Genomic DNA, 20,425 nt, shown 5'->3' with positions numbered 1-20,425 from the left:
TTGATTTTCCCATGATGTCAAGCAAAGAGGCATTGAGTTTGAAGGTAGGCCTTGAAATACATCCACAGGTACACCTCCAATTGAATCAAATGATGTCAATTAGCCTATCAGATGCTTCTAAAGCCATGACATCATTTTCTGGAATTTTCCAAGCTGTTTAAAGGCACAGTCAACTTAGTGTATGTAAACTTCTGACCCACTGGAATTGTGAAGTAAATTATAAGTGAAATAATCTGTCTGTAAACAATTGTTGGAAAAATGACTTGTGTCATGCACACAGTAGATGTCCTAACCAACTTGCCAAAACTATAGTTTGTTAACAAGAAATGTGTGGAGTGGTTGAAAAATGAGTTTTAATGACTCCAACCTAAGTGTATGTGAACTTCAACTGTATATCCCTGATGCACTCCCAGAAATACCAACACTGTGCACCCTGTCCACCTCGGCACTGCCCCTGCTGGCTGGAGGTGATGGAAAGCTGGGTATATCCTCCAATGTGGCTATGGAGTACTCAACCCTGGGGGTTTAGGTTTTCAAAAGATGAATAGTAAAGCAGAAATGGAGGCACAGAGTCACGGCCGCTGTAAAAGCTGTGACTGCAGAAAAGGGGTTAACAACCATCTAGCCTCCAGATACATTATTCTGGCTAAACACACCCTCTAATTTAGGGGCTCCAGCTTCCAGGAATTAGGGAGAGTGTGCTGTATGAACACAAGCTTCTCTATCTCTGATACCACACACACACACACACACACACACACACACACACACACACACACACACGCATGTACAGTCGATACACAAACACCCACACTGATGTGCAAAAACATACATACACGTGCACACAAACACACACCCGGACAGCCTTGCAGCACAGAGCCCATCACTAAGATGAGGAAGACACAGAGAAAACATGTGGGGTGCTAAAACCCAAACCCTGACAACACTGCTAAATATAACAGCGACAGCGTGGCCGTTAAGACAGCTGAAATATGGATTTTAAATCCTCTTCCCCTCATGAGGCACGAGATTTAGAGGAATAGGAAAGTCCTTGTTAGGCAATACTGTCTAAAAATAGTAAATCAGCTTGTGTTTTGTCTTAATGGTTTTCCTCCCAGTCTATGGCACTAATGTACCTCAGACCCTCAAACCACTGCCAGATGGCCCCTCCCTATGGCTCGCACTGTAAATTCACAACTGTTGGCGTGGGTGAGGCTTTAGCTACAGGCAGCGACAGCGCTCTCATTTTCTCCTGCATTCTTTTCCCCTGACCTGCTAATAGCTCAACTTTGCTTTTTTACAAGCTCCATCAAAGGTATAATTGTGTTTCTCTGAACGGATGAGAAATAAGCCCACTGTAAGTGTCTGGAGTAAAACAGCTGAAAGTGCTACAAGAAATGCTTCTAATGATTTTAGTCCAAGACTGTATCTCTAACACATGTACACACATCTATGCCTTACTGATTGGGAATCATTTTTCCTACTAGAGAAACTTTAATTCAGAAATAAATGTGTTGTTTTTTTACCTCGAGAGTGAACCTGTCTCTGAGGCCAGTGGATAGGTCAGGAGTAGTATAAACCTTTTTTTGTCAACTCATCCTGCAGCTCTGTCAACCCAGACAGAATTCATATTAAATTAGTCAAAAAAGCATTCCAAATGAACTTAGAATGAGAAGGAAAACATTGCTTGAATACACTATTACAATAAAGGAAAGAGAATGGTGATAATACAGAGTGGGTTTCCCCTCATTTTGTTATTTCAGAACACATGACGAGACATAATTCATGACCATAGCGTCAGATATGTATGTGGCACTCAAAGCAGGAAGTCATCCTTTAAAAACCCATATTTACAAATGAGATTTGTCTTGATTTCTCCCTGCACTCTGGCTTAATGTGCATCACAGTCTCCTATTGTGACTGCTCTTCATATGCTGAATCTCACGCCAGCACGGTCCAGTGTTTGGAGCAGAAACATGGGGAGATACATATAGTATGTACAGTATGTCCTGCAGTGTGCTTTAAAACTGATGAACAGTCTCCCATTACCATCACATGTGAGCTTGTCCCAAAGTCTCAAACGAGATGATTCAGAGCAGGAAATCTGTCTTGATTTCCAGTCACTTTCCGGGCAGTCCACTGTCTGTAGTCCTCAGAATGTGGTGTTAGTGAACCAGAGAGAAGGTTGAGATGTGACATGTGTGAAGGAACAGCGGGCCTGTTGTGGGTGAGGTGGCAGTAGAGAGTGGTGTGAGCAGTCTAGAGGAGGCCTCCTCAGATGATGCCCTTGACAAAGCTGGTGTCCAGGTGAACAATGAGCATGCGTAAGAAGGACATTTCTTTCCGTGTGTTCTCAAAGATGACGCGTGGGTCATCCGACTGGCAGCGGAGACAGTTGGGAGCCATCACCATGGCCAGGTTGTTCACGTCCATCTTGGTCTTACTCACATTTACGGGCTGGGCAAACACCTGCAGGAGAGCGAGGGAGTGAGTTTAGGGCGAAAGTGAAGCTCAGAGACATTTATGTGGTGTTTGTTAATTGTGTTTATATTAAAACCTACAGTTATTATGTAGTTATAACTGCAAAACATACAAAGTGACAGATAAACCTCTAAAGAGAGAGAGCGATAGCGAGGGGAGACGAGAGGCCTATATGTAGGAGGGTTACCTGTAAGAAGTGTATAAAGTAGCAGAGCACCAGCCTGCTTAACTCAGGCAGAGACTGCACCACACTGATCGCTGCCTCTGGATCCTCATAGTTACTGATGCACTGCTTATAGAAGCTCTGAGGGATGACTGGCTCCTCCAGCTCCCTGTACCACAGCTTCAGCAGAGACGCTAGAGGAGAGAGAAACACTTCAATTCACAATGGTGTGCAGCCTGCACGATATACAGTAGTGTTTCCAGCCTTTACAACACACATTTGAAAAGAGGCAATAGATAGTTGCTCAATTGAAGAAAGACGTCAGCCAAGAGGAGAAATAGAGCCTGAATGACAGGGATTTGTTTCTTACCTGGGACGTTGGGGTCGCCAAGGTTTTCTGGAATATTCCACTGATCCACCTGCAGCTTCAGTGCATTCACCTCATCAATATCTCCAGGCACCCTGAGGGAAGAGACACACAGCAGATAGAAGTATAACAGGCGCTAGAGACTAGGAAGTAATAGCTTTATCTCCTATTTCAATATGACTGAATACTTGTGTGAGAGTATTGACATTGTTCTTGGATTGTGACATAGCCCCACTAGGTGGTGCAGCAACCCCGTTAAGCAGCCCAGGGACAACCACAGCATGACTTTAGCATGTTGCCAAGGTCTAGTCCACACATGGGGGATATGTGAACCCAGGTGGACATGGTTATGCAATACCATTTATATATAATTAGTATGAAAGTAATTTCATATCCGCAGACATGGACATAGCAGTGCTACACGTCCGGAGGTATCTATTACAGGGGAACTGATTGTGCCAAGAAGAAAAACCTAAGCAAAATCACAGAGCCACAAGGACAACATCAGTCATATCCCTGACACAGGGACCCATGTCTAGTAAAAATAAATAAACCCTGAAGCTAAATAAGAAAACAAAAATAAAGACAATCCTTCCATAGCATGGTTTTTAAAATAAACTGCCAGGGTAGATTTCCTGTCAATTTTCAAATCACACACCCGACAAAAGGGAGATGTGACTCATAAAATGAGAACTGGCTTAAAATAATAATGTGCACATTTGTTCATCAATATCCTGTTTGTTCTATATACAGTCCACAATCTGTCAGTCTGTGATGAGAATTTAGACAAAGAGGAACTTACACAGAGATTGTGTGCAGATAAAACACTTGTGTCTAAACGTACTCCAATACAAACAGAATGGGAGAGAAAGGGGAAACTATACCCACTGTATTTACATTACACACGCATAAAACAATGTCTTTAATTATCAAATCAAATGTATTTATATAGCCCTTCTTGCATCAGCTGATATCTCAAAGTGCTGTACAGAAAACCAGCCTAAAACTCCAAACAGCAAGCAATGCAGATGTAGAAGCACGGTGGCTAGGAAAAACTACCTAGATGTTATCTGAAGCATGACAGGGCAAGAGCTTTATCTGGTGCATTTTCACTCTTTGTTATGTGAGAGGCATTTAGTCTGAATATGTATCATTTGGTAAAGTCAAACATATGAATGTTTGTTTCAACTACCATCTCTCTGGATGACCACCCAGTCTCAGTCTGAGCCAGACGGGGGAGGGGGGTCGTCAGAGCTGCAGACGTCTATATGGATGACCCAGGAGAGAGTCTGAATCAGAGAGAACAGGGTGCAGACCTCTCCTCTTCTCCACAGCCCAGTCAGTGAATGATTAACGTCCCCAGGTTAACCAGATGGCTTGTTTGTTTACCAAAGCCCATAGGTCCTGAAGGGTATACCACAAAGCAGGATCAATGAGTTAGCACTAACTGGCCTAAGTGTTCTTACATTAGGAAGATGAGCTTGAAATAGAAATGGGCTAATCGACTCAACAACCAAAAACACATGTCGAAGTTTAGCTTTCTTAATGAACCAGAAAGTCAATAGTTATTTCTGGTTGGTCATCAAAATTAGCTGACTAACTCATTGATCCTGCTTTGTAGTGTACCCCTTCAAGAGATGCTGTGTTTGTTTAAGTGATTTAACATAGACTCTTTCTCTTCTAATTTCAGGCTAACTTGCTCCCCTCCCGGCCAATGGGAGTCTCACACCTCGATCATACTGACAGTGTCATTGCGTTTTGGTACAGACGTACATTAATCTCCAATGGAACACTGTGTTTGCATTGCAGCATTGCGTTGCAGAGGCAGTTGCAGGCAGAGCGTTCTGTGTGGTGGATACGTTGGATTTATCCAACTGTATGTGTAGACGGCTTGACAGAAATAGTAGCAGAAGGTGAATGATGAACTTATGTTGCACACATACCAAGATGATGCTGCGAACCATTTTGCGCAATGATGCTGTAATGTGATAGAGGCTTTTGGCAGGTCCCGTAATGCCGCTGGCCTTGGGCTGGGACAGGGGTATCAGAACAGGAGCAGCCCTGACTGTACTGCTTCTTACTGATGAAGCAAAGCCTCTAACCCAGTCTTACGCCTAGATATAATCCAGACCATGGAAGATCCGCGATATACCTTGATTGACATTTCAAGGTAATTTCCGATTGAGCCGACATTTTCAGCGTTTACCGTGAATGTGGTCTCCCCGAATGCGGGAACATTACCTTTAAAACGTGTATAGCAGACAAAACGAGATGGGGTTGAATCTGGCCCTTATTCTGCATCCCCTGTTTGCCACCTAGGCTAAACTGTATTTCCACGCCCGTCTTTCTTTACCCCCATAACATCACTTACCCCATACCTCAGAGTGATCCTCATCTGCAGAGACCGTTTCTGGTACCCTATGTTTATCCATTGTCACCAACATTGCCCCCCTCCATCCTTCCACCCCTTCTGTCTACAGCCCAGCCTGGTGTGCTGGTGTGACTACTCACCTGAAGATTCCCTCTGTCTGGGCCCCTCCCAGGGCCAGGACGTACTGGGACAGCTGCACCTGCACCCAGGGGAGCCTGCGCTCCGGGAACCGCTCACTCTGACGCTCCATGATCTCCTCCAGAGCACTGCCGAACAGGGAGGGGGTCACAATGGCTTTCCTCCCCTGGTCTAACTCCTCCAGGGTGGGCTTCCTTAGACCCTGTGAGAAGGAAAAAAATACATTAGAGTCTTCTGTAGACAGGACCTGACTCTAAGCACAGCTCTAGAACCACAAGTCTATTGATTAAGTTTAGAACTGGTTGAAAGCTATCCCTAGCCCATTATCTAGGTAAGCTACTTGAGGCCCACTTGGAGTCTCTCACACTACTGTAACTTCTCTACAGTAATCACAGCTGAACTGTAGGTCAGTTCCCTTGTATACAGTAGAAGGAGACACCGGGCCATATTTAAAGCCCAGATTCCATCTCAGCAGCTCAGAGGGTTAAATATAACCCCCAGTAAAAGTGCTTGGCCTGGGGCTGCAGTAAGGCTGCAGTGTGCTGGCTGTGGGCAAGCTGATTACAGGGTGGGACACAGCAGAGGACAGGGTGGAGGTTGGGAGACTGTTGCTGCACTGATGGAGGGTTGGTTGGGGGGTGTGAGCTCAGACTTGAACCCCATCTTTAGCTCCACGTGTCCAGTGTGGATGGGGAGAGAGCGGATGACGGAAGGGGGGGTTAAAAGGTTGTCGTAACCCCCCCACCTCAGTTTGGGTTTACAGATTAGTGCCTATTTTGCTGAGGACTCCTAAGGGCCCAGTGCGATGATTGCTAACATATGTGAGAGCTCCCAGAATGCTTCAGTCAGTGCCACGCTTCACGGCCGACACTAACCTCAGGGGCAACACTGACTCATTAAAACAATAGAAATGTTCCACTTCTCGTCTGCTGGGAGGGTTGGAGTCCCAATATCCCTTCAGATCATTAGAGTATAAAACTGCAGCAGAAAGTCTGTAAATGTAACCTCCATCCAGACCAGCAGTGAGAGATGGAGCAACCCCCTCTGTCCTTGTCTGACACCCCCTCCCTGGACCTTTTAATAGTGCTTTAGGATGACCTTCCTACCTTTTTGACCCCAGTGACGGCGACCTTCTGCAGCTTGCGATAGCAGTACTTGGCATAAGTGCTGATTGGCAGGCCTGGAGAGAGGGGAGATGACAGACACCATTACTGACCAATCCTGAGGCGGTAACACAATCCGTTGCTGTTTTCTATCTGCCTGCATGTCAACATGCTCAGTGTTGAGGCTGTATCACTTCTGCTCCACAGTGATAAAACCGACAGATCCACCGACAGATCTTGTTACCAATGAATCATTAAAACCAAATCTGTCCACCGCAGGGCATTTTGGATATCAGCTCTGCATATTCCATGAGAATCGTGCCCAGCCAGCATGGAGTAATATAACCCAGCATATAGAGCTGTAGGGAACAGCTGTGCTTCAAGGTTAAAGCCACTGAGATGTCAAACACTGACCGCTGAACTATTACTAGAGCAAAGTACTACTATTGTATCTCAGGCCCATATAACAATATTAAGGCTGCATTGAATGAGCGACTGAGGCATTGGCCTACACATCTTGTTCTAACTCTGAGAACCAAAATGCATCTTGGCTACAGACGCTGGTAGTGAAACATCCACATGACACAGATTTATGGCAAACAGGTGAAAGCATGTCCTCAGCAACAAAACAGCCGCCGCGGTTTTGGCCGAGGGTAGATAAGTTGTGTTTTGAGAGACTACGAGATCTTGACGCTTTAAAAAAGTTTTTGTGATTACTGTCTTCTGTCATAAATCGAATGAATCACACAGAACTGACATGGTGGGAGAGGGAGGACTTTATTCTCACCCAAGACGAAAATGAGATGGACTTCAATGCCGAGGAAAAGTAATTCAAATCACAACCCAACGTTACTGCTTCATGAAACAACAGAGAGAGAAGGGTGCAAAGATATCATCGGGTCCTCATGGAGAAATGATTGATTCATTATTATTTCACCTTTATTTAACCAGGTAGGCCAGTTGAGAACAAGTTCTCATTTACAACTGCGACCTGGCCAAGATAAAGCAAAGCACTTCGACATACAACAACACAGAGTTACACATGGAGTAAACAAACATACAGTCAATAACACAGTAGAAAAAGTCTATATACAATGTGTGCAAATGAGAAGATAAGGGAGGTAAGGAAATAAATAGGCCATGGTGGCGAAGTAATTACAATATAGCAATTAAACACTGGAATGGTAGATGTGCAGAAGATGAATGTGCAAGTAGAGATACTGGGGAGCAAAGGAGAAAATAAGTGAGGAATGAGGAAATGAGGAAAGGAGGAGGCACACATTGGGCAGGTCCCTCCCAGAGACTAGGAGAGGGGGAGAAAGAGGAATACTATGACCAAGGAGGAACCTTCATCAGCCCGACCAGGCCCTACTGTTACTATAGCACTGCATCGTTTTAGAAGAGTAGACAGCAGAATTCATACTACTGGGTCATTCACCTCAGAGCACAGCTGTGAGGCCACATGGCCAAGCAGGCCTCAACAGGGATAGTCAGAGAGGTGACGGGTCACACAGGACTAACCTGATGACCTCAGTCCAGAACAAATCCTTTCACTTCTCCTCTTCTAGCCGTGTTTACAGTGTCGTCAACATGTTCAAACATAGTGGGTGTAGAAACGGAGAAGGGGAAAGTTGTATACGAGTTGTTTCAAGAGAAGTTCTCTTTTATCTGGCTGTAAAAACACATGTTTAAGAGGCAGGGCAGTCATTTCACAAGGCCCCGTCTCTGATCTCTGACTGTGCTGCTGTACTGCAGGACACACACATCGCTCTGGCTCAGGACAGCTGCTGGACTGCAGGACACACACATCGCTCTGGCTCAGGACTGCTGCTGGACTGCAGGACACACACATCGCTCTGGCTCAGGACTGCTGCTGGACTGCAGGACACACACATCGCTCTGGTTCAGGACTGCTGCTGGGACTGCAGGACACACACACTGCTGCTGGACTCTGGCTCAGGACTGCTGCTGGACTGCAGGACACACACATCGCTCTGGCTCAGGACTGCTGCTGGGACTGCAGGACACACACATCGCTCTGGCTCAGGACTGCTGCTGGACTGCAGCACACACACACTGCTGCGCTCTGGCTCAGGACTGCTGCTGGACTGCAGCACACACACACTGCGCTCTGGCTCAGGACTGCTGCTGGACTGCAGGACACACACATCGCTCTGGCTCAGGACTGCTGCTGGACTGCAGCACACACACATCGCTCTGGCTCAGGACTGCTGCTGGACTGCAGGACACACACATCGCTCTGGCTCAGGACTGCTGCTGGACTGCAGGACACACACATCGCTCTGGCTCAGGACTGCTGCTGGACTGCAGGACACACACATCGCTCTGGCTCAGGACTGCTGCTGGACTGCAGGACACACACATCGCTCTGGCTCAGGACTGCTGCTGGACTGCAGGACACACACATCGCTCTGGCTCAGGACTGCTGCTGGACTGCAGCACACACACATCGCTCTGGCTCAGGACTGCTGCTGGGACTGCAGGACACACACTGGCTCAGGACTGCTCTGGCTCAGGACTGCTGCTGCTGGACTGCAGCACACACACATCGCTCTGGCTCAGGACTGCTGCTGGACTGCAGGACACACACATCGCTCTGGCTCAGGACTGCTGCTGGGACTGCAGGACACACACGCTCTGGCTCAGGACTGCTGCTGGACTGCAGGACACACACATCGCTCTGGCTCAGGACTGCTGCTGGACTGCAGGACACACACACGCTCTGGCTCAGGACTGCTGCTGGACTGCAGGACACACACATCGCTCTGGCTCAGGACTGCTGCTGGGACTGCAGGACACACACATCGCTCTGGCTCAGGACTGCTGCTGGGACTGCTGCTGGACTACAACCCCAGGTCCTTTCTTTCTTCCCTAGCTACAACCCCAGGTCCTTTCTTTCTTCCCTACAGTATTCTCTTTAGATCCCTCGTCTTCTCTTCTTCTCTCATCCTCTTTTATTCACTTCCCACTGGGCACAGACGCCAGTTCCATGTTTAGTTTTGATTGACATTTGGTTGAGTTGTCAGCTAACGTGAATTCAGCGTGAAATCAACACGCTCAGGAAGGAGACTCGTTCTGTCTCCTAGAGATGAACGTACTTTGGTGTGAAAAGTGCAACAACAAAAATGTACCCTTAAAATCACAACCCAACTTTACTGCTTCATGAAACAACAGAGAGAGAAGGGTGCAAAGATATCATAGGGTCCTCATAGAGAAATGATTGATTCATTTTTACTGTAAATACACAGCTGTGATTCTGGTAAAGTTCCCTTACGTTGATGATGACTTGCAAGCCCAATCAATTTTCCACATTGAATCAACATCATCACACTGAATGTTTTTCTTGAAATGGTGTGGAACCAACATTGATTCAACCAGTTTTTGTCCTCACTCCTCTCCTCTGCCCCTCCCAATCTTGAATGTATTATCCTCTCCTCTGATTGTTGCCGTGGCATACTCATCCATTCTCCTTCTTCCTGATCATTCTGTCCTTCTCCTGTTCTGTGTTAGTGTTGGAATGACAAGCATGTGGGAGCGGTGGACTGATTTCCCCTCTCTGCCAGGTGATATTACTGAGGCACATAGCCCAGGCAGCATAGAGGGCTAGCTGGTATGAACACCACTGATAAGACCCATAGTTCTAAAAGAGAGTGGCCTGTGTTGATTTTACAAGGGCTCCCGAGTGGCACAGCGGTCTAAGGCACTACATCTCAGTGTTAGAGGCATCACTACAGTCCCTGGTTTGATCCAGGGCTGTATCACAACAGGACGTGATCGGGAGTACCATAGGGTGGTGCACAATTGGCCCAGCGTTGTCCGGGTTAAGGGAGGGTTTGGCCTGGGTAGGTTGTCATTGTAAAATAATAATTTGTTCTTAACTGATTTGCCTAGACAATATTAAATTTTAAAAAACACTTCCTGGTGGGTGTAATACCTGTATAATACCACAAGGAAAGAGAGAGAGAGAAAGAAAGAGAGAGAGAAAGAAAGAGAGAGAGAGAGAGAGAGAGAGAGAGAGATGGATGGATGTGTATGCATGCATAAAAGACAAAGGGAGAAATATACGTGGGGGATGGGGGGTATCTATAAAGCAGGTGACAGAAAAGAGCAACGGTCTCTTCATTCCTCTCCACTAGCAGCCTGTTTGTGCCTGTGGCCTGAGCCTCAGCATAGTGTCCAATGCTAAACAGGGACAGCCAGGGCCAGAGAAAAAACGATAGAGAAAACGTAAAGAGAGTATTTGCATACAAATAAGTGTTGGTGCCAACCTTTAATCCTCCACAGAGAGGAGAAGAGGCCCCAACCACCCCACTCCTATAGCCCACGCTCCCCCTTCACTGGGAGCGTCTTTCCCAGGACAGCCCACTGCTGCCACCACAATGCCTGGCTGCACAGGCCTCCCCAGCCATTGTCAGCCACAAGCTCTTAAACGTGCCACCGAGAAGTCGGGCACTACCTAAACAAACCTTCTACGCCCTCTTTCTCTTCTTTTGATGAAGAGCTGGATCTGAGGCCCCAAACTGCTGCCCAGAACAATGCCCAATCAGCAGCCTGGGCCCGGAGAGGCAGCTGGTGAAGCCCATAAAGACGCCACCTCCCTCCCGTCAGGACATCCCTACGACCGTCCCCATCAAACCCCTCCCCCCTTCATCTCTACCTGGACTTGAGCCCATATCATGGGGCCTCTGTTGTAGACTGGGGTCTGGATCACAGGAAGCTGGATCATTTGTCCAGTGCCCCATATCTGTAAAAGAGTATGGATCACCCAACCCTACAGTACAAACAAACAGTCTCCCACAGACAGTAGGTCCTCTGTCCTCGATGCCAACACTCCAGAGCGGATGTGGAGTATGACTAACTGGTTTCTACTGCAGTGCGGGGAGTGAGTCAACAACCATCTCAATTCTCTTCACCTCTCCCATGCGCTATAGTCTCGTTGATGATGTAGTGCAGTGAGTCGACTCTCTCTGTCACAGTACTAGTACAGCTGGTAGCAGTGCTGCGGATAACTGTGTGATGTGGTCTGGTGTCTGAGGCTGGGTCTTGGTGTGGAAGACGCGGTGCGTTTGGCCTCGGGGCAGAACGCTGCATCATGAGAGGGGCCCGGATGCTGGGACACAGCTGCGAGGAGCCATCTGACAGGTCAAATGAATCCTCAGAATCAAACAACATCAACAGGAATGTCATGACACACAAAGAGCTGGGGTGAGTCAGAGTACGTCACTGATTGACTATGCCGAGAGTGCTGCTACCTGTAGAACAATTACAAAGTAGCTGTGGTCTGTAGTAGTAGGAAGCACACTCACCCAACAGCTTCTTTATAACAAACAGCCACTGTTTACTTATACTTCTGCTACAATTGAAGTCAGAAGTTCACATACACCTTAGCCAAATACATTTAAACTCAGTTGTTCACAATCCCTGACATTTAATCCTAGTAAAAATTCCCTGTTTTACGTCAGTTAGGATCACCACTTTATTTTAAGAATGTGAAATGTCAGAATAATATTAGAGAGAATCATTTATTTCAGCTTTATTTCTTTCATCACATTCCCAGTGCGTCAGAAGTTTACATACACTCAATTAGTATTTGGGAGCATTGCCTTTAAATTGTTGAACTTGGGTCAAACGTTTCGGGTAGCCTTCCACAAGCTTCCCACACTAAGTTGGGTGAATTTTGGCCCATTCCTCCTGACAGAGCAGGTGCAACTGAGTCAGGTTTGTAGGCCTCCTTGCTCGCACATGCTTTTTCAGTTCTACCCAAAAATGTTCTATAGGATTGAGGTCAGGTCTTTGTGATGGCCACTCCAATACCTTGACTTTGTTGTCCTTAAGCCATTTTGCCACAACTTTGGAAATATGCTTGGGATCGGCAGGGTAGCCTAGTGGTTAGAGTGTTGGACTAGTAACTGGAAGGTTGCAAGTTCAAACCCCTGCGCTGACAAGGTACAAATCTGTCGTTAACCCACTGTTCCTAGGCCATCATTGAAAATAAGAATTTGTTCTTAACTGACTTGCCTAGTTAAATAAAGGTAAAATAAATAAATCAAAAATCAAATGGAAGACCCATTTGCGACCAAGCTTCAACTTCCTGACTGATGTCTTGAGATGTTGCTTCAATATATCCACATACTTTTCCCATCTCATGATGCCATCTATTTTGTGAAGTGCACCAGTACCTTCTGCAGCAAAGCACCCCCACAACATGATGCTGACACCCCAGTGCTTCACAGTTTGGGTGGTGTACTTCGGCTTGCAAGCCTCTACCTTTTTCCTCCAAACATAACGATGGTCATTATGGCCAAACAGCTCTATTTTTGTTTCATCAGACCAGAGGACATTTCTCCAAAAAGTACGATCTTTGTCCCCATGTGCAGTTGCAAACCGTAGTCTGGCTTTCTTATGGTGGTTTTGGAGCAGTGGCTTCTTCCTTGCTGAGCAGCCTTTCAGGTGATGTCGATATAGGACTCGTTTTACCTCCAGCATCTTCACAAGGTCCTTTGCTGTTGTTCTGGGATTGATTTGCACTTTTCACACCAAAGTACGTTCATCTCTAGGAGACAGAACGAGTCTCCTTCCTGAGTGGTATGACGGCTGCGTGGTCCCATGGTGTTAATACTTGCATACTATGGTTTGTACAGATGAACGTGGTACCTTCAGGCATTTGGAAATTGCTCCCAAGGATGAACCAGACTTGTGGAAGTCTACATTTTTTTTCCCGGAGGTCTTGGCTGATTTCTTTTGATTTTCCCATGATGTCAAGCAAAGAGGCACTGAGTTTGAAGGTAGGCCTTGAAATACATCCACAGGTACACCTCCAATTGACTCAAATGATGTCAATTAACCTATCAGAAGCTTTGAAAGCCATGACATCATTTTCTGGAATTTTCCAAGCTGTTTCAAGGCACAGTCAACTTAGTGTATGTAAACTTCTGACCCACTGGAATTGTGATACAGTGAAATATAAGTAAATAATCTGTCTGTAAACGATTGTTGGAAAAACTACTTGTGTCATGCACAAAGTAGATGTCCTAACCGACTTGCCAAAACTATAGTTTGTTAACAAGAAATTTGTGGAGTGGTTGAAAAACGAGTTTTAATGACTCCAACCTAAGTGTATGTAAACTTACGACTTCAACTGTATATACATTTTATGGACACAATGTATTTTACAATAGTTATCTTTTGTTTGTTTTAAGTCCCATCGTTCAGCTACCCTCAACCCCGTTCAGCTACCCTCAACCCCTCCCATCTATCTCTGAAGACCACACAATTATTCAACTGTGCTGTGATGTTTCTCAAAAGTTCTGAACCGTTCTATTCTCATAATTTCTACAGATTGTAAATTAAACATACACATTTTTACTAAGAGTATTATTATATTATTGACCGATTGACTATGATTTTTTAAATCACCCAGCAGTGCTATTTGCAGAGTTATCCCAAGGTAAATGTTGCAATTTTCATCCATTCCTGAACCTGCAACCAAAAAGAAGCTACCAAACAAATTATCTAATGATTCTGTCTCTTTGCAGCAAAATCTGCAGAGCTGGGATGGTTCTATCCCCCATATTTATAACATTATATTGGTGGCCAAAATGTTGTATAATAATCTTAATTGAAAAATGTTGAGGTTTAAATCCAGCGTTTTATGTATCAGTTCATAAACCATGTGCCATGGAATTGGTACATCGAAAATCTCTTTCCAACTATTTTGCAATCTATTTGGCACAGCTGTCCATTTTTTTGTCCTGAAATGAAACTGATATCCTGTTTTTCTCACCCTATTCTTGAACATTGGGTGAGACGTTCTTACTAATCTGCTACAGAACCCGTTTGGATTTAAGTATGACTTTTGTATGACTGACGCCTTTAGTGGGAGGTCTAATGCTTTAATATTGAATAATTTCTGCCCTCTGAATTCATATTCATTATATAAATAGGCCCGCTTGAAGTTCCAATTCGTTTTTTTTTGCTTATATCATTCAGAATACAGGTCACTAGGTGTAGGGAGACCATAACAGAATAGGTCAACTGGGATATGACTACAGAGTTAATCAGGGTAAACTGGGACATGACTAAAGAGTTAATCAGGGTAAACTGGGACATGACTAAAGACTTAATCAGGGTAAACTGGGACATGACTAAAGAGTTAATCAGGGTAAACTGGGACATGACTAAAGAGTTTTAATGACTCCAACCTAAGTGTATGTAAACTTCCGACTTCAACTGTATGTGTGAGGATATTTCCTGTAGGTAGGTGGTGTCCCCTCTCGCTCTAAAGAAAGCCATCCTCAGCCATGGCCAAGACAGCGTCACTACTGTTCTTTAGGCCAGAGGGTTAGGAGGAGACAGGGCCAGGGAGGACGACTGGCAGCGTGTGCTAGCCAGCTCAGCTGGGCAACAGAGATACAGCACAGAGGGAAACAGGACACCCTGGCGCTTGGATCTCAAGGCTCCTTTGTGTGGTTCTGCTACTCCCATTTAAAAAGCGTTGTGGTGATGCAAATGTGTGCAATACCTTCAACCATCAATCTCATATAGAAAAAGAGCTAGTTAATCTCTCCTGTGAGTGTGTCAGTTCTAAGAGGGTGACACTGTGGGGTTAATCCTCCCTCTCAGTTTTTCTCCTGTATGAATGAACAAGTGTTGCCGTAGTGAAACTCACCCTCCTCTTCTTCCTCCTCATTGTTCTGCTTCCTCTTCTTCCGGGACTTTGAATTCTTCTTGTTCTTCATGTCCTGTTGTTCCATAATGTGCTGCATGACTGTAAGTGGCAAACACGGCGGAAAGTGAAAACGTTATTTGATTAAAGATTTATCGCAATAACTCTTCTCCGTGTGTAGATCTGAAAAACAGATGATGGTGTTTTGTGCTGGGCTCTCTCAACTTTGACCTTACTCCCCCTCCTTTTTTTTTTTTTTTCTTCTCTCACTTTTCCAGTGCTGCATCCTGTTTGATCTGGCCTGAATCCCAGATAATAATAGCTGGAAAACCAATATCAACTGGCTGTTTTTGACCACACGAGAGTACCGGAAACACAAACACACCTCTGGATGCATTCTAGTCTAATCAAACAAATCGTATTTACCCCCAAACACCAAAAATCCGCAGCCACAGGAAACAACAACCTTCACCAACCAACAACCAATGGTAAACACAGAAAAACATTCATAGATTTATATAAACAGAAAAAAACATTTTATCAATAGAAGTGGTGTTGCCACTCACTCTTCTTGTCGTTGGAGGGCTCCAGATGTCTCTGAATGTACCCCTCCAGGTAGCGTCTGAACTTGGGTGAGGGGGAGAAGAAGGCCAGGCTGATGGCCATGAGTTCCCAGCCGGCCTCCAGGCTTCTCAGGTTCAGGTTGTCAGTGGTCTGTCTGACCAGCTGGACGTACAACTCGTCCCTCAGGCCCTGCATGCCCCAGCACTTAGTGACCACCAGCAGGGCAGCGTGACGGCGCTCCAGCCGGGCTGGACGGTCCCCCATGTAGGCCTGGACCAGTTTGAACATCTCACAGGCCTCCTTCTTGACTGTGCGGTCGCTGGTGATCAGCATGGGCTTCTTAATGGAGCCCCTGTTCCAGGAGAGCATGTTGGAGATGGAGACGCGGCGGCGGAACAGGCCCTGAGTGTGTTGGTTCAGGTTCTTACTGGCCCAGTCCACCATGTTGGCGTCTGGAGGAGGTTTGCAGAGGGTGGTGTAAGGGTACTGGTAACCCATACCTCCTTTTCCACCTCCCCTACCTTCTCCTCTGTCTCCAGTCACGATAACTCTATGGGGGGAACCCCGGGTGCCCCCGTGACCATTACCTCCCCCGTGTGATGAGGACTCGGACTGGGCCTTGGATTCCAGTGTTCCTGCCTGGAGAAGAAAACAGAGGGAGAGAGGGAAGGAGAGGAAGATTCAAGGCATAGACAAACGCTACAGCTGGAATCCTATGTGAATTACTGTTTGTTGATGGTATGTGTCTGATGCTGCAAAGGTTTGTAGAGCATGTGCATTATGGTGTGTGTGTGTGTGTGTGTGTGTGCGTGCGTGCGTACTGTAGGATCCGTTTACTCATTCCTCCTCAGAGTAGAACCTGGAATCACTCACACAGATCCCACTCCAGGAATAGGTGACCCAATATGGAAATCGCATCAAAACACATACGGTAACATAACATCCATCCCCCACTCACTGTATTCTTCTCCTGTCTGCTTCCCTTCCCTCAAGCCAAAACACTCCCACTGCCACTGGGCCTTATTAAACTACTTTCACTAATCTAATAATATGATATCAATTTGTCCACTTTATGCAATGAATCATATCAAATCCCCGATGGCTACCATGGTTCTTCCACTCTGGAACATCCAGTTAATTCAAACCCAATCATAACAATACTGAGTCTTCCTCTGAACCAACACTAATGTGTCGCCAAAGTCTTCGTCAGGCTCAATTACACGGCCCAAAGAAGAACAAACTGTAATAACCAACAATAACCTTGACATATGGGCTTTACATTCATATTCATCCTATGATGTCATATTTACAATGTAATACCACACTAGAGCAGAAGTCTGGCAGATCTGTTAAACAGATACCAGGGGTTTCATTAACGTTCTGGCAGAGCTGTGTGGGTAGGGTCTAGGGATGGTTACCCCCATTTTACAGACCGGCCCTAACAGACATACATCCCCATTGTAGTACGGGCTTCATAATGTGGTCGTATTAAAAACAAAAGCCGCATGAGAATGTTTTCAGCGGTGCAGTAAACTATGCAGAATGGTGATATGAACCATGTGGGCTGTCGGTCAGCAGTATAACTGGTGTATTTTTCCATAGCCCAGGTCCAAAGCTTTCCAACCCTAACCCCCTCAGCAGGTCTGGAGCTCCTCTACGACCCGCTAACGCCAACAAAGCCTTTCTCCAAACCCACATCATTTGTATTCATCGCACAGTATAAAACACGGCCATGGAGGTACCAGTCACAAATAAGTCTAAGCTGGAAACAGAGGTCTTAGTGGCCAATGCTGAATTTCCATGGTGTAACCGTATCGAAGTGGCTGGTTAAACAGGCTCAGATGAAGATTAAAAAAGGGGTTGTGTAAGGCTTGTTAGCTGGGTAATTAAGCGCGAGGGAGGCCTGAGGGAATTACTGGGTGCCAAACCATCAGTCCTCAGAGGGGACACAAGATTAAGACGTTCTGGCTTTGGCCACGCAACATTGGCCTTAACCCCTCTCTCTCTCTCTCTCCTCCCCCTCTTTATTTCCCAACAATCCATTCCCTTTCACTCAAACGGCTGTATCTGCTGCCTGTCACAGGTATTCATAGTGCTTTGAGATCCGTCAATCCCTTCTTCCTCTCTCTTTCCATCTCTCATGTAATTCATCTTCCTCATTTAGTCCACTACCTCTCACTCTCATTTCCTCTGCTTCTGTTTGTTCCAGATGGCTCTCAGTGTCTAGTCTTCCTGGTCAGTGTGTGTGTGTGTGTGTGTGTGTGTGTGTGTGTGTGGTGTGATAGTCTGTGATTGGGTTTAGCAGTGTCCTGTGTGGTGTGACGGGGCTCAGCAGTGTCCTGGCCATCACACTGTCCTCTCCCAGACTAGGTTGCAGACAACAGGGTAAGACACTGCTCCTCAGGCACATTTAGGGTCAGGGCAAGCAGGGGCACCTTCAAACCAGGCACAGCTAGCCAGGGACAGTGGAAAACACTCACAAGTTACACAGACAAGAGAGAGTTTGGCCTAACTTGTTTGGACAGGTTCCCAAAGCTCCAGAAATTAGGACGCCCAGTCTTAACGCCACATTTCCCACAAATTGTGTTCAAATAAATCCTGGTTAACTGTGTTAGTTTTTACATTAGTGTTTGTACAAAAGAACCACTATTACAGACCAATCCTGCTAATTACTGATGTCGGGTTATTTAGGACCCCCTTCGTATTTCCATTCCCGACCGGCATTCTTGCTGGAGGCCTTTGGGAGAGTAATTTCCATGGGGGTTAAGTCAGGCTCCATATACTACAGTGAATGATATGGCTTCTGTGGGCTTGAACCACATTTCAGTAAAGCCAATGCAACCGACATGCACACAGCACTCAGCCCCAGTCTCCCTGTACAGCCTCTGCCAAGTTACTCTCCCACACACCTGACAATGAACAGTGAAACACGCGTACGTTACTTCTACATGAGTGTGTGCATAACGTGTGCATCTGCATAACGTAGGAGTTTCATATAGGAGCCCATCGGAGCACTTGGTACATGCACACACCCATAAGACAAGCCTGCTTTCAGATCGGAGGATTCAAGATGGCCATCACTTTCAGTTTTGACAGTCAGTAACTTAACCCCTCGCTGGAGACTTACTATACCAAGACATAAGTATACATACCCAGTAAAAGTGTACAAGACGAGTCTACAACTTAGAAGTGCCTACAGTATTGTAAATCCTGAATGTAAGTGATCCCATTTCTAGGCATGATATTATCCCCAGTGAACCAGAGAAATGAGTCATAAATCTAGGACTCTGGTGCCTTTGTAGTGGTTGCTGGGCTGGGCTGTATCCACACGAATTACTCTGTTCCTCCCAGCCAGTAACCAGCCTGGTGGAGAGTGGGACTGCCTGGACCTTCTCCCCAATGCTTATTGTCTGAGAAAAAAATAATCGCTTCCCCTCGAAAACGAGGGATTGGCTTCGTTTCTGCTGCCAGAAACTTTTTCCCCTTTATGCAATAAAAATAGTCCTGGAATGAAACCAACAATTCTAATAAGGTCGTCCAGATCGAGTTAAAAAAAATGAAATGAAAAATTGAGTAAGGGTGCGTTTTATTGAACAGAGCAGAGTTTAGGGTATGCACCAGTTGTCGAGTGATGTGACCCAGCTGGGATAGCGGATGGATGAATGGGGTTGGAGCTAGCATGACCCCCGCTAAGCGCTAGTGTGGGAAAATAAGTCTCAAATACTCAGCTTGAATGAGTCACCAACAACACACTGCTGACAAACAGAGGCAGTTAACCTCCATCCCACCGCCTACAGTAACAGTACTGCTCTGATTAATGCTCTGAAGCAAAGATACACAGTCCCCAAGCCCAGCGCAACACAACACACACTGCAGCCAGGATAAGATCTGTTGAGACATGGAAGAACAGTGTTTTCTTTCCCACTCTCTGTGTCATCTCCTCTATCTTACCGTATCGAGTATACAGACTCTTCCCATCTCTTCCTTCTACCTGGGTGGTTGGTGGCCATTCTTTTCATTGAACTGCATGATACAATCTCGCCATACACACACACACACATTTTACACCAGTGATGGTCCTCCGGTCTAGTCTGGTGGATGCAGGCAGGGTACGTTGTTTGGTACTCACCACTTTCCACTCTGCAGGGTGACCTAGTTTCTGCCGTGTTCAGTAACGATTCCACTGTTCAGTGTTTCTGTCCCCATACTGTTTCTCATCTCACTCGTCTTCTCTCTGACTCACTGACCCAGCAAAACATGATCCTGCTCCTCTGAAGCACGCCACTGGCATGAGACCCTGCAAGTCTATCACTGACTCACCTGAGAGATGCTGAGAGCAGAAAATAATCTCTACCTCTGTATCTCTCTTTTCCTCTGCCTCTCTGTCACTCTCTCTGTCTTCTCCTCTCATACCCTCTTCAGGAGAGCTTCTCCAGGCATGCAGTGTTCCCTTGGTGGAGGTGACTAAGCCACCTTATCGATGGCACTTTGCGTGGGGGAGCGGAGCGCTCAGCCACCCCCATCAAAGCTCCTTTATTTTTCCTGTCTGCCG

At 46.1% G+C, this 20,425-nt stretch overlaps 1 protein-coding gene across 6 annotated transcripts in view; it reads right to left on the bottom strand.

Moving 5' to 3' along the window:
- Nucleotides 1-275: 275 nt before the first annotated feature.
- Nucleotides 276-20,425, bottom strand: part of arhgap46b (Rho GTPase activating protein 46b) — a 95,262-nt gene continuing 75,112 nt past the window's right edge. For all 6 annotated transcript variants that reach the window (XM_024399815.2, XM_024399817.2, XM_042299426.1 and 3 more), the window contains 7 exons: nt 15,876-16,512; nt 15,313-15,411; nt 6,627-6,700; nt 5,523-5,722; nt 3,015-3,106; nt 2,669-2,838; nt 276-2,469 (listed from right to left, as the gene is read on the bottom strand). In XM_024399815.2, the coding sequence (XP_024255583.1) occupies nt 2,275-2,469; nt 2,669-2,838; nt 3,015-3,106; nt 5,523-5,722; nt 6,627-6,700; nt 15,313-15,411; nt 15,876-16,512 (1,467 nt within the window). In that variant the 3' untranslated portion in view covers nt 276-2,274. The remainder of the gene's footprint in view (nt 2,470-2,668; nt 2,839-3,014; nt 3,107-5,522; nt 5,723-6,626; nt 6,701-15,312; nt 15,412-15,875; nt 16,513-20,425) is intronic.

Source organism: Oncorhynchus tshawytscha, linkage group LG16, assembly GCF_018296145.1.
Source record: "Oncorhynchus tshawytscha isolate Ot180627B linkage group LG16, Otsh_v2.0, whole genome shotgun sequence".
Taxonomy (NCBI): Eukaryota; Metazoa; Chordata; class Actinopteri; order Salmoniformes; family Salmonidae; genus Oncorhynchus; species Oncorhynchus tshawytscha.
The sequence above is the reverse complement of the archived record's forward strand: the minus strand, read 5'-3'. Positions and strand labels throughout refer to the sequence as shown.